Source organism: Lepeophtheirus salmonis, chromosome 6 (genome assembly GCF_016086655.4).
Source record: "Lepeophtheirus salmonis chromosome 6, UVic_Lsal_1.4, whole genome shotgun sequence".
Taxonomy (NCBI): Eukaryota; Metazoa; Arthropoda; class Copepoda; order Siphonostomatoida; family Caligidae; genus Lepeophtheirus; species Lepeophtheirus salmonis.
The window spans coordinates 12,044,997-12,057,919 of record NC_052136.2 but is presented as its reverse complement, the minus strand read 5'-3'; the positions used below and the strand labels follow the sequence as shown (position 1 = coordinate 12,057,919).

General features: G+C 32.1%; 1 protein-coding gene across 3 annotated transcripts in view; it reads right to left on the bottom strand.

Moving 5' to 3' along the window:
* The window catches only part of sff (sugar-free frosting), a 100,251-nt gene that overhangs the window by 7,257 nt on the left and 80,071 nt on the right, over positions 1-12,923 (bottom strand). For 2 of the 3 annotated variants that reach the window (XM_040714792.2, XM_071889079.1), the window contains exons 8-12: positions 4,579-4,994; positions 3,061-3,218; positions 2,823-3,006; positions 2,137-2,414; positions 173-247 (exon numbers count right to left, since the gene is read on the bottom strand). In XM_040714792.2, coding sequence (XP_040570726.1) covers positions 173-247; positions 2,137-2,414; positions 2,823-3,006; positions 3,061-3,218; positions 4,579-4,994 — 1,111 coding nt within the window. The remainder of the gene's footprint in view (positions 1-172; positions 248-2,136; positions 2,415-2,822; positions 3,007-3,060; positions 3,219-4,578; positions 4,995-12,923) is intronic. The other variant, XM_040714793.2, reaches the window with a different exon arrangement.

Below are 12,923 nucleotides of genomic sequence, written 5' to 3'. Positions count from 1 at the left end.
CCTTTCCATTCATAACCAATCTACTAAAAATAAAAAAATCAGCCTTAAGTTGGTTAAAAAAAGAGTGGATGGTCCATGAATAGAGTATTCCTTAATGTCTATATATCCTGTGTATGTATTATTATGTAGGTATTAAGAAAGAAATCAAAAGCCAAAAATATACACATTTCACCTTTGAAGTATTGTACATGGTTGGCATGTCTACCGGACCCGAATGGGGTCTACATCGGGTTCCATTTCTATTTCCCTATAAATGATAAGGTTATGAAAGGTATATAATTATTGTAAAGGAGGATTATAATAAAATGCTACTAATAAAGGGAAGATAAAACTATAGATAGTGTAATTAATTAATTAATCACAATATAAAGGGGACTATTAGGATTAAGGATGGACTATATCCGTATTGAATTAACAATATATATACCATTAGTTATGTATTGCAATTAGTGTTGTATTGGTCGAAGAAGGAGTAACAAACTAAAATGACTGCAGTTCATTCAGTCGGCCTCTGATTAATTTTGTGACCGGTTCTTATTAGTCTTTTATCCTAACTACAACAGTTGAAGTTTTATCATAACCAGTGATGAAAAATGGGGTTATTTTTAGCTTTCCTGTAATCTGAGAAAGGATATTTTTTTTCAGGGGTTGTCATTATTATTTAACTCCTAAGTAGTTAACTTCATGTTCTACTACATTCAAAAACCTGATTGAACATTTGTGTGTGCTCATAAAATACGGAGAGCAACCTTCATGATTTGTTGTGGAGTTATCATTGTAAATCCTTGTCGGACTCAGTGTGGAATTGAGGATCGACATCGGAGAAATTTCTTGCAAATATCCTTGTTTATTTTCGGTTTATTATTTTGTAACAGGCCGAAATTACTTACCATTTTCATCAATAATCATAACCTCTTTCATAGAGATGAGATACTTGAAGTTTAATGTAGGACGCTTGTAGCTAGAAGGTATAAAACTCCTTTTTATACCTTCTAGCTATCAGACATTATTTTCTTCAATCCTAGCTAGAAGTGAGGAAAATAAAAATATAGCTAGGACCATAGGAACAACTTATCGGTCCTTAGGACTGATGAATGTTAAAAAAAATCGGATTGATTAGAGAAAAAAGACTGAGAGGGGAAACAGAAAAACTGATTATGAATGCAGTTCTAGGACCAATCCAACGCTAATTTTAATGTACACATGTAGTAGAGATACAGTCATGAATACAATATGTACAAATATGTATTTGGAAACCTCAAGTGACTATAATAAAACACTGTGTTTCAAAATATTTATTTAAACTAGAGTTGTAAATTCTAAACATTTTCGCTATGTAAAAATCCCCACCCCCCAACATTGACAACATCTATCGTACGTGTGCAAGTATCAAGGTGTGTAATTTTGGAAACTTAAAATCAACATTTTATTCATACGAAGGGTTTATTTTATAATCTTCAAACCTCAACAAGTATTCCTTTCAAAATCAAGAGGTTCAGTGTATTATCTTATTTGTAGGAATGAAAATGTAATATTAAGGTTAAAACTCCAACAAAAAAATGACAAAAATTGAGCTTGCGGATTGGCTGGAGCGCCATTTTTAATATTTCGCAAAAATGTTTTTACTGTATATTTTGCCAAATACTATTTTTAATAAAAATAAATTAAAGTACTTGCTCTGGTGAGTATTTTGAAGCTAGAATTTTGAAGTTAATTCCCATTAGAATTAAAGGATCCTTCGAAAAGGGCCAAGCTTTGAGGGACTCACGAACAGGGATTTGTCCTCACATAGATTTAAAATTTTAGAAATAGTGTTCTTTCGGGTGCTTGGTAATTTTGCCTTTAACTATATTACCTCAGGCCATTTCGCCCTAAACCATTTCGCCTTAAAGACAAATGGCTGCAGCAATTGTTAATAAAAATAAACCAATTGCCAACTACTAAACATTTCACACGCCAATTAATGATTGGAATTTACAACTCTATCTATAAATTGCAAATGGTATTATAACATAAATAGGTACGTATATGCTGAAATAAATGAACAACTAAAGGGGGTTGAGAATATAGTATCGATAAAACGTAGAGATACATTCATAGAAAGCTCAAAGCTAAATGAAGGAGATGCTTTCTTACCTGCTGTGTTCGAATAGAAGAACTATTGGATGTAGGATTTGGAGGAGTAACGGACTGTAGTCGTTCTGAAAGCCTATCTGAAATGTCCGAGTTACATGAAGAACTCTCACTTAACTGTTGTTGTTGTGTAGAGTTTGGAGATAAAGAAGATTCGTTGTTGTTCATTGAGGACGGATTGCAACGTCGTTGAGCACGTGGTGAGGCTGGAGGAGGACGACGCACCACTGAGACAACACTCTGTGTGTGCTCACAAATTCGTCTGAATCGACGAATATTCCCTGGAAAAGAAATCAATCATTTCAGTATGGATGGGATGGAAGCAAGGTCGGTTTAGGGTCGCACTTGATTATCAAGCATTGCAAAATTTAGACTTTTTATAATTTTTTTAAAGTTAGAAATGCTTAAAAAATAAACATAAAAAGGGCCCTGCAGTTTATTTTCTTAAAAAATGAGGATTCGAAATTACTTTTCTAACAAAGAAACGAAATGAAAATCGTAGACCGATATTTTTTTTTTTTTTTAAGTATGTGAATATAAATTTTCTTTTCTCCTTTTTTACAAAAGGAATGACGTGGGGCCACCGATTTTTTTGTAAACCAAATTTTACTACCCAATTAGTAAAAATTATAACGGTCTCATACAGATCTAGAATATACAAACCCCTATAATATTGTATAAAGTCTTACCGGACAAGAGAGTAAAAGTAATAGCATAGAGAGCATCAATTTTCTTCGAATCGGTTTTATTGATATTACTAATTTCCACGTCCATTCGCACCTGCCTTTGAAACATTGTAGGAGCAGTTGAGCCTCTTTTATATTCAAGCCGAAAAGACAAGGGACTAATTACACTATGCTGCAAATCCGTAATCTAAAAAAGGAAAGTTGATTAATTTAATTAATATGAAATCGCTGGTATAGTTACAGATAGAAAAGCGTGAACGAGATCCGCCTTAATTGAGGATAATACTTTCCCCTTCACAATAATGGTGTATGTCTCATCTTTTTCTGTTGACATCAGACTTCCAAACCATGATCGTTTCGTCAATTCAGGAGAAGACTCTGGAGTATGGGACACCTCCTCTGTAATGAAAACATACTTGTTACTCAATCCTTCTTCACATGGATAAATTAGTACTGTGTAGGTCTTTATTTAATCGGTCTAGTCCAGTCTTAGAACCGGTCCTATCAGTTCTTAGGACTGTCGGTCTTTAAGTCTGTCAGTCCTAGAACTGATTGAAAAAAGAATAAGTTAAGTTAAGTGACGTCATCAAGGACTTAACTTTATAAGTTGTTAGGACTGATATGCCAGACTGAACTGGACGGGTCTGCAATGTTCAGTTCTAAATAAGGACCGACACAGGTCTAGGATGAATGCCTATATTTTAAGGGTGAGTTTCCACATATATTGGACATGTACACCACGCAAACAACATGTTGGGGAATGAATAATTTATTTCTAAAGACTCTGGATATTATAGTGCTTTTATAAGTTTTGTAATATAATTGGTTCTTTTTTGGAGGAATGAAGCCTTTTACATCCCGTAACCTCTTCATTTTAAAAGGCATAATTATCGAGTTTTGAATATTACAACATGTCGAGTCCTTGATTCATTTTTTGCAGTGTCCCCCTATTCTATAAAAGATAGTGTTTCTCCTTTTTGCTCAACTATGATCACTTTAACTACGACAGTCAATTTATCCCCTCTCAACCTCGACTGTCAAAAGGGAAAGGAATAATTTGGAAAAAAAAACAAAAACCAAACAAACATACGGTTGCTAACCTTCTGTATTTTTCTTATTGCCAACTGTTAATTATTATTTGTAGAACCGGTATTGAATTGAAAATCTTATCAATGACTGAGTACGAAATGATACAAATACTAAACGAAGACCCTTGATTGAAATAATTTAATAAAAAAATCCATATCCTATGTAATACTTTCCTTGAGTTCATAATATACCTAGAATCATCTGTTTTAAATCATGCGGGAGTCAAGTTATAAAAAAAAATTAAAACAGCTGAAGAAAAATAATCTACATCTTTGTTTGTTTCAGAAAGCCAGCCGTGAACAAGGTTTAGATATTGCTATATTGTGTTTTATATAATTATTGAGCACATCTTAGACCCCCCCTTAAATCATTAAAATCAATATTTTTTACTGATAAGGTAAATTCTAATAAAAATTGAAGGTACAATTTTTGACTCATAGAGTCATATTTGTAGCGGTAAAAGGGCCTAAAATGGCCAAATTTAACCAAAAATCTCGTTTTTCAAATTAAAATGACATGTACTACGGTAAAAATGGCCTAAGCGGCTTCAAACTTTGCTAAATTTTTATTTTTGACAATCCCTGCAGAAAACGTGATTTGAAAAAATATTAAATCAAAAAAAGGAGAGTCTAATGTGACGTGGAAACTCACCTAAAGTATTTCAACATACCTTGTAATTTTCTTCGGTGAAATCGTGGAGATCCAAGAAAGTTATTTTTGAGTGAATTGAGTCGGCTTCGCCAATGGGCAGTTGATGGAGAACCAGGTGGTGTGGGCAAAATTGAATCTCCGTCGTGATCACCAGAGATTCTACGAGATTCGGAAGTTCTACGATTAAATTTAGGCGAGGGAAGAGGTGAATCAGAGCCTCCAACGACAACTGTAGGATGATGATTGTTGATATTGGCATTGTTATTATTATTATTATTTGTAGAGGCTGGAGAAGAGGCAGCTGAATTTGCAGAGCTGACAGAACTTGTTGTAGATGCAACACTAACAGTGGAGCCACTAAATTGTCGTCTTCGATTGCAAGAGCTTCCACGCACTCCAGACAATGTGTCAATCTCTTTTCGTCTTGGACATGGACTGTTGTTGTCAATACAGAAAATGAAAAAATAAAATTAATGATAATAATGTATATGTGAATTTACTTTCATTCTTTAACAGATATACTGATAGATCAATTAATTATCATAATTTTATATTCCATCGCAATATATTGAAAGAGTTAAAAATACTGTAGGAACTGTATTCAAGATGACTTCAATATATTGTGACGGGCTATAATGCTTTTACAAGGGGTAATTAATTCATTTTAATATGAGCATGCATCAATAGTTGAGACTCCAACCGCTATTAGAGCCGTTGTAACAAAAATCATGACAACCGATCCCCAATAAATAAATCAGAAAAAAGGTTTAAAGAAGAGATTAAATGAATCAACTATAATTGTTAATGAATCAATACTTTATCATTGCATTTCGTTGCAAATAAGAACCATTTCTTTTTTTAAATCTGAAGTAACCTGAATGAGAATATGATTACATCATCAATCATCATCAAATATCAGGGGCGTTCGGAGGATTATATAAATATATATATATTTTTTTTTTTTGGGGGTATTCTGAAGAAATTAAATTTAAAAACAAAAAATATTATAAATTCAGAGCTGGTAATAAAAATAGAAATTTGTTGTAAAAAATATCAAAAATTAAACATCAAATTTAAATTTTTTTGGAAAAAAATTTAAAATATTCAATTTTTTCCAGAAAAATTTCAAAAATCCATAGCTATTTACGAAAAATTTCAAATATTACATTTTTTGGAGAAAAATTTCAAAAATTTATATCTATTCACAAAAAAATTCAAAATCCATATCTATTCTCAAAATATTTCAAAAATTCATAGCTATTCTCAAAATATAAAATTTTTCGAAAAAAATTTCAAAATCCAGACCTGTTCAGAAAAAGCGGAAATTTTTTGGAGAAAAATTTATAAATTAAATTTCAAATATACAATTTTTTGAAAAGAAACTCAAATATTATGTTTTCCAGGTAGAATAAAAAATTCCTTTATAGGGAAGGGAGGGGGCCGTCATCATAAAAGCAAGCTAGAATGGTTTTTTTCAAAATTATGTGTACATATTTGTACTTTTTGACGAATTATCATCAATTTCTATTTACAAATTATTCTTATAAATCCCTTGGATGTCTCGCAAATTGTATTTAAAGTAGGCAATATTGACAACTTTGGTTAGAAAAGCCATATCAGTGTCAATATAAGTTTCATGAATCAAATAAAAGTTTTAAATTATAGCTGAAATTCATGGGTATATTAGCTCATCCCAGAAATTTGAAGTCAAAACTTATAATTGAATCAAATATGTCTATGAAATATTGAGCTGTATGTAAAAATGAAAAATAAAATTAAATTGGGATTTTCTTTATTTTTTTTAGCCTTTATTTGTCTCTTGGTCACCAGGATTACCATAAAAGTTAAAGATCTATTTTGATTTAACTTGGTACAAAGGTTATATATAGTACTAGTGAGAGGTCATTAAATTTTGAGAGCTCAAAACATCAAAAATATCTAATCGAGAATAACTTTGAAATATATTAAGGTACATAACTCAAATGTGGGTCATAAATTGTTTAATAAATATGCTTCATATAGCAAAATATTAATGATCCAAAGTCCAGATTAAAAATCAAAGTCACAAAACATGTCAAAAACACATAATCGGCCATCTCTTTTGAACAATTTGAGATACCGAGCTGAAATTATATTTTGAACAAAGAAATAGTGCTAACTTAAAATGGTGACATTACCACTACATTAAAGGGATTTTGACATTGTATGCAGATAAATTTTTTATTAAAGTAATGAATCATTTCTTTGCACTTTCAGGCACACAAAAAAATAGGCATGTTTTTTGAAATTGTCCCATATTTTAAAGACTTAATATGAGGTTTTGTTGTTTAACATAATTTTTTTTCAAAAGTACATGTGAATAAATCATTAAATTTTTATAAATGTCCTGGAACATACGATTTTTGCATAAAATGGACAAATCCCTAAGTGAACATAATATAACTCTATTAAAAGCTTGGCACACCTTCCAAGTCAATCCAGAAGATTGCCAAGGTCAATCAGAAAATTGTTTACAGGTACAAAAAGCGATTTGAGGATGGAATTGAATCTAATAGGAGGGGGGGGGCAGGGGAGTGGAACAACTAAAACTGGTCGAACTCCAAAGTTGGTCAAGGGTGTCTGTGTAAAAATTCGGAGAAATCCACAAAGATCTATACAAAAACTGCCCAGGATCATAATGAAAGCAGACCTACTATGATCAAGATCGTAACAGATGACATTGGGGTCAAAACTTACAAAATTCAGTATCGTCATCTTTTGCCAAAAGGTCCCATTACAAAGAGAATCAAAGTTTTGCTCAACTAGCATGCTGTACAAAGAATTGATTTATTGTGAGGAAATGTTATTTACTGTAAGTTGGAAATTTAACAAGCAAAATGACAGAGTCTTGGCAAAACCATATAGCAGCATTGATTCCAGCCAAAAATTTGCCTAGAAAATGCAAAAAGCAGAGTCAATCATGGTTTGGAGCACTATGGCTTCTTCAAATTAGTGTAAAATCATCTATATTCCGGATTCCTCATAGGTAAAAATCAATCAAAAAGTTTATTTAGACTTTTTGGATACAAAAATAAAGGCCTGAATTGAAACTGCATTTCCACGTAAAGAAGTTTGCTTCACCCAGGAAAAAAAACTCTGCATTGTGGGGACAGGTCTATGTGACCGCCCTCTTCAGGTGATTTAAATCCCCTGAACTTTTCCATTTAGGGAATGTTGGAGAGGAAGGTTAATGCTTATCCTTCAAGGAGTAAGGATGCTCTCATGGCAATCCTTGAGAAGAAATGAAACCAAATTTTAGATGATGTAGTACGTGCCAGTTGTATTGTGGTTTGGAAGAAATTGGTTGCTGTAAAATTCCAAAGGGGGTCAAATTGAATAAATTCATATTTTGAATATTTTTAACAGTTAAATTAAATGCTTCAAAAGATTTCAATAATATTTGGAATTGTAGTTTTCGATTTAGAGCCAATTATTTATGGGACAATTTTAAAAAGCCATAAATATATCACATATTATTTATGAACGTAAAAAATAATAAAATTTATTAAATTCAATATGTTCAACTTCGCTCATTTTTTACTTTAACATTAAGAAAAAATGATAATTCATTTAGGAAAAATGCCAATAGGTGGAGTTTTGCACTCTAACGAGTCCCTATTCCAGTCTTATTTTTGTTTCAGGTTACTTTTATGTTGATTCACTACATATACTATATATTTTGCGATTTAAAATGGTAGAATTGACCCTAAATCAATCTGTGGAACATTTTAAAATACTAAGTTACATTATTAAAAGTATGGAATATTCAAGTTAATAAACAATAATAAAAAACTTTCAAAAATAAACAATTGTCAACTGTAAAGACTTATTGATTTTCTCCACGCTCGATTGAGTGTGGAGGAGATCATGAAGTTCGTAGGGTGCTCCCAGAGTCTTGTTTACAATATTAAAAGCATTTGGCTTCAGGGCAGAAAGTCAGAAAATCGGGATCATGGAGGATGTGGATACCACAAGTCCGGCCAAGTCGACGAGGAAGCATACTAAGGCTCTCAATGTCAGTGATTGGACTGTGATGAGGTATGTGAAGGATTTAGGGAAGGCCCCTTATATATGACGAATCGTCAACTACTTTCAAGACCAACCAAGACCAACAAGATCAAGAGATCATTGTTGAATTTGTTGAAGTATAGTTGGTCAATTTAGCCACTCTGCTCTCCAAAGTGTTCCCCCTAGACTATGCTATCTAGAACGTAGTCGGGAAGAGAGCCCTTTACTACTCCTCATCGAAATTTGGATGATCTCAATGCCTCCGTCCAGGAGCAGTAGCGACTATGTCCAAGGCCTACATAAAGAAGTGCTTAAGTGCCTTTAGGTCCAGGTTGGAAGCTATTGCAGGATCCAAAGGAAATCATTTTCAAAGATAGTAAGATATATCAATAAAGAAGTCTTTGATAAAGCCTCAATGTTGTACTCCTTTTCATTCTTACAAAAGTTTACCCAATTTGCTCGTTATCAAAATGTCTACGATTTTATCTTGCACAATATAGAATAGAAACTACAACAAATACTAACGTACATTATAATAATCAATTGTATATTTTTAATTTAATTAACAGATAGTTTTGTCTTGCAGTTATGTAGTACACCTTCAATGTACATATTGTATGTATGTATATCATATTTCAAATTCTCTTTGTAATCATATTTTACTTCACACTCTATTGTCTACATAATAGAGTCTATTATCTTAAGGCACACAATTTCAATTATACATAAGTATGTAAATAATTATTACTTAAAAGGCTGTAGAGTCTTACATTACTAGAGGTTACTCCATGGGAGTCCGTATTTCATTTTAGTGGAATAAGATGGATATGCATGTATATGGGATACAATAGAAGTGCTGTAAAGGCTGGGATATATACTATAAATGTTTATTTGACGGTTCTGTTATGTATTATTCTGCGTCGAGTATAGAGGTTTCAAAGGAAGAAATTCGCCATATTTTATATTTTTACTATCTGAAAGGGAAAAACGCATCGAAAGGGACCAAGACAATTTCCAATAATGTATACGATGACAATACTCTTTCGGTTCGTGTTGCACAATAGTGGTTTAACCTATTTTTCTCCCAGTCAATTCTGCCCTCTACTGTAAACAATTCTGCTGTTATAAGCTGGCGATCGAACAGAAGCGCCAGCATTGTTGAATAGGAGACTACAAGACATCATCAAGATAACACCAGACTGTAAATATATTTGATGACGGGCCAAAAGCTCAAAGTGCTTCGATGGAAGTTCTTATGCATCCACCCTACTATCTAACCCTGGCACCAAGTGAATACTACCTGCTTCTGTCTAATGGAAAACACGCTAGGTGTTACAAAATTGGCATCAATAGAGGCCTGTGGAAATTGGTTGTCCGAGTTTTTGCAAATACGGACACGATCTTGTACGAAAAGGGAATTTTGAAGTTGGATTCTCATCGGCAACAAGTTATCAAACTGAACAAGACATACTTGGCTTAAATCGAGTTATTGTAACACTTCTTTTAAGCATCGTTTTAAAGGAAAAAACAAACAAAAACGAATTAGTTTTTCTCCAAACTATTGCATCGAGCAAAATATTCAATTGATAATAGAAGAAACTTAGAATTTTCGATTTGCAATTGGACAAAAAGCGTCCTGTTATTTCATAATATTAAAATCTTTAAAATTGTATTCGATACTGTATTTCAATTAGAATGGACATGTTCCTAAAGAAAGAAAGAGTACGTGGAGCGAGACATATGGTACTACTGAATTAATACTCTTGTTAACATCAGTTACCTTTTATATGATTTCGTGGGGAGAAAATGACTTAGTGATTTAAAGCTATTTTCTAAATTAAAAACACTATTAGACTAGAAAAATATAGTGAATATATTTGAATGATCAAGGTTGTATGCATTTTTGAAACAATTTACATCAAAGATAGTTGAAAATGCTTACTTCACAGAAGAAGTAAACACCACAACATGAAAAAAAAAAGAAGAAAGATCAGACACACTCATATTAGTGGGCTCAACGTTACCTCACCAGAGGTAAGTTACATGTTACCACAACTAAAATGCCAGTGGAAATAATTGGGGATGTGAGGCAAGATTCTGTTCTATTTTGAAAACTATAACGTATATGCAAGCTGTCTTTTCTCAGGTGATACAGAAGCATATTATCTTGATTTTTCTTTTAAAAATAAAAATAAATTGTAGGTCAAATAACTACTTTGGATAGTCAAACGATGAAAAACAGTGTACTGACCTTCTAATCTATTCAAATAAGTGTCAGAGGTCATTTATTGTAAATGGCTCATATAATATAAATTACTTTTATTTCGAGTTTCAAAATCAAATATACCCAAATTGGGACAACCAATGATAAGGGAAACCGTTTGTTTGTATAGTATGAAAAGAAATTTCCACTAATTTTTGTAGAAAAAAGGATTTTTCATCACTGAAGGGTATCAAAATACCCTGTCAATAACACAACGAGTATTTTAAATATTCGTCATTTATATTTGGGATATTTTTGGACTGATGCAGTCATACATATATAAAGTCATTTCCTAGATGACATCCACATTAATTAGGAGTGAAGGTGTAAAATATATATAGATATATGGTTAGAAACCTCCATCCGTAGTATAATACAATTAATTCCGACTAATTTAACCTATACTTTTCCAAAAAGCTATATTAATCATTGGAAGTAAATCTCTTAATGTTAACAGTTTTATAAAATATGAAACTTGGGATATAATTCAGAATGCTTTATTGATTCTAGTTGGCTTATGTTCAACTATTAATGTTAAGGAGAAAGATAGTATCGAATTAAAATGGTCATTTCCTGATAGTTTCAACCTTGTATGATAACATACCATTCTACTTCTAGCCCAACAAGGACTTACAATAATAACTCTCAAATAAATCCTGTGTGTTGCTCAAAGTCTTTCATGTGCACACGCATAAGTGGCTACTTTATACATAATGTCATCTCCTCAAAAATGAAATACCAAGTGGTCCATTAAAATCTAAACACTTTAAATTCTAAACTTCAACCAGATATTATGTATTAATTACTAATAATAATTTCCAAAAAATATAAATAGATGTGTGTCTGAGCTCTCATTAATCATTAATGTAGCTGCCCTTAGTGGCAATTATGGCTTCGAGAAGGAAGCAAAAGGTCTGGCATCCGCTGCAGATGTAGTCCTCTGTCATGGCATCCTAATGTTGGCTGAAGGTGGCTTTGAGAGTTTCATTGTGTTAGGATGACGGATACTATAGGCATTTCCCTCGACATGCACCCCCAAGGTGTAGTTGAGGGCGTTGGCATCAGGGCTGTGTATGTGTGTGGAAAGTGTCAAAAAAAGAGTTCAAAAGACTCATTCAAGATAATCTAGAAACGGAAGAGATGGAATTTTTCCATTACTAGTGTTGAAAATGGCCTCTTCTCCCTCACAAGGCTCTTTCCATCCACTGAATTTGATAGCTCTCTCTCTGAACAACGTCTAAGAAAATTCGTTTTCATAATTTAAAATCTGCAATTTTTTTAACGTAAATAACTCCACCAATAATCATGTTAGAGAGCTAAGATTGATGCTATTAGATCCAGTGTTATACAAGAATTTTAAATTGATGCAGTTTCTACAAATCAATTAATTGGAACCGGATTTAATCCAGAAAAACCAATAGTTTTAATACCTTTGCAGGTTCGCCAATTTCTAATTAAGGAACCAATTAGTTATCCTACGCTATAAAAATAAATATGTTGTCAGTTATTTTGCTTTTTTTTTTGTATAAAATTACTATCCTTTTATGTAAAATCCCTAAATTAGAAGTTATTTAAAGAGAAATAAAAAAATGAAAAAAATCACGAGGTTTTAAAATACCAAAATTCGATTTATTCAGTGTATGGGCAATGACGGACGTCACTTATCTTTTAATACTCTGCCAAACAAAACTTTAAATGTGTTACTATCATTATAAAACAAAAATAACACTTTTTTGAGTAGTTAAACTTGTTTTATTGTCTTTTTGAAAAAGGAAATTATATTGTTGGGCCATGTATAATACTGAACTCATACATATTAGGAATAGATCATAATAATTAATGTCCATGTTTGTAAAATCTATATAATTTATATAAAAATATTAGTAAACAAACAATAAAGATGTACAAACAAGTAGTGTGAGAAAATGAAGAACTCTCTTTATTACATTGTTTCCAAAAGAAAAAGAAAGACCCTAATAAATTAAGTTTATAATAGAAAACTTCTTTTTAAAAAGTTTTACTTAGTTTGTAGGGTTTGTTTGAAGGTTGAGGGG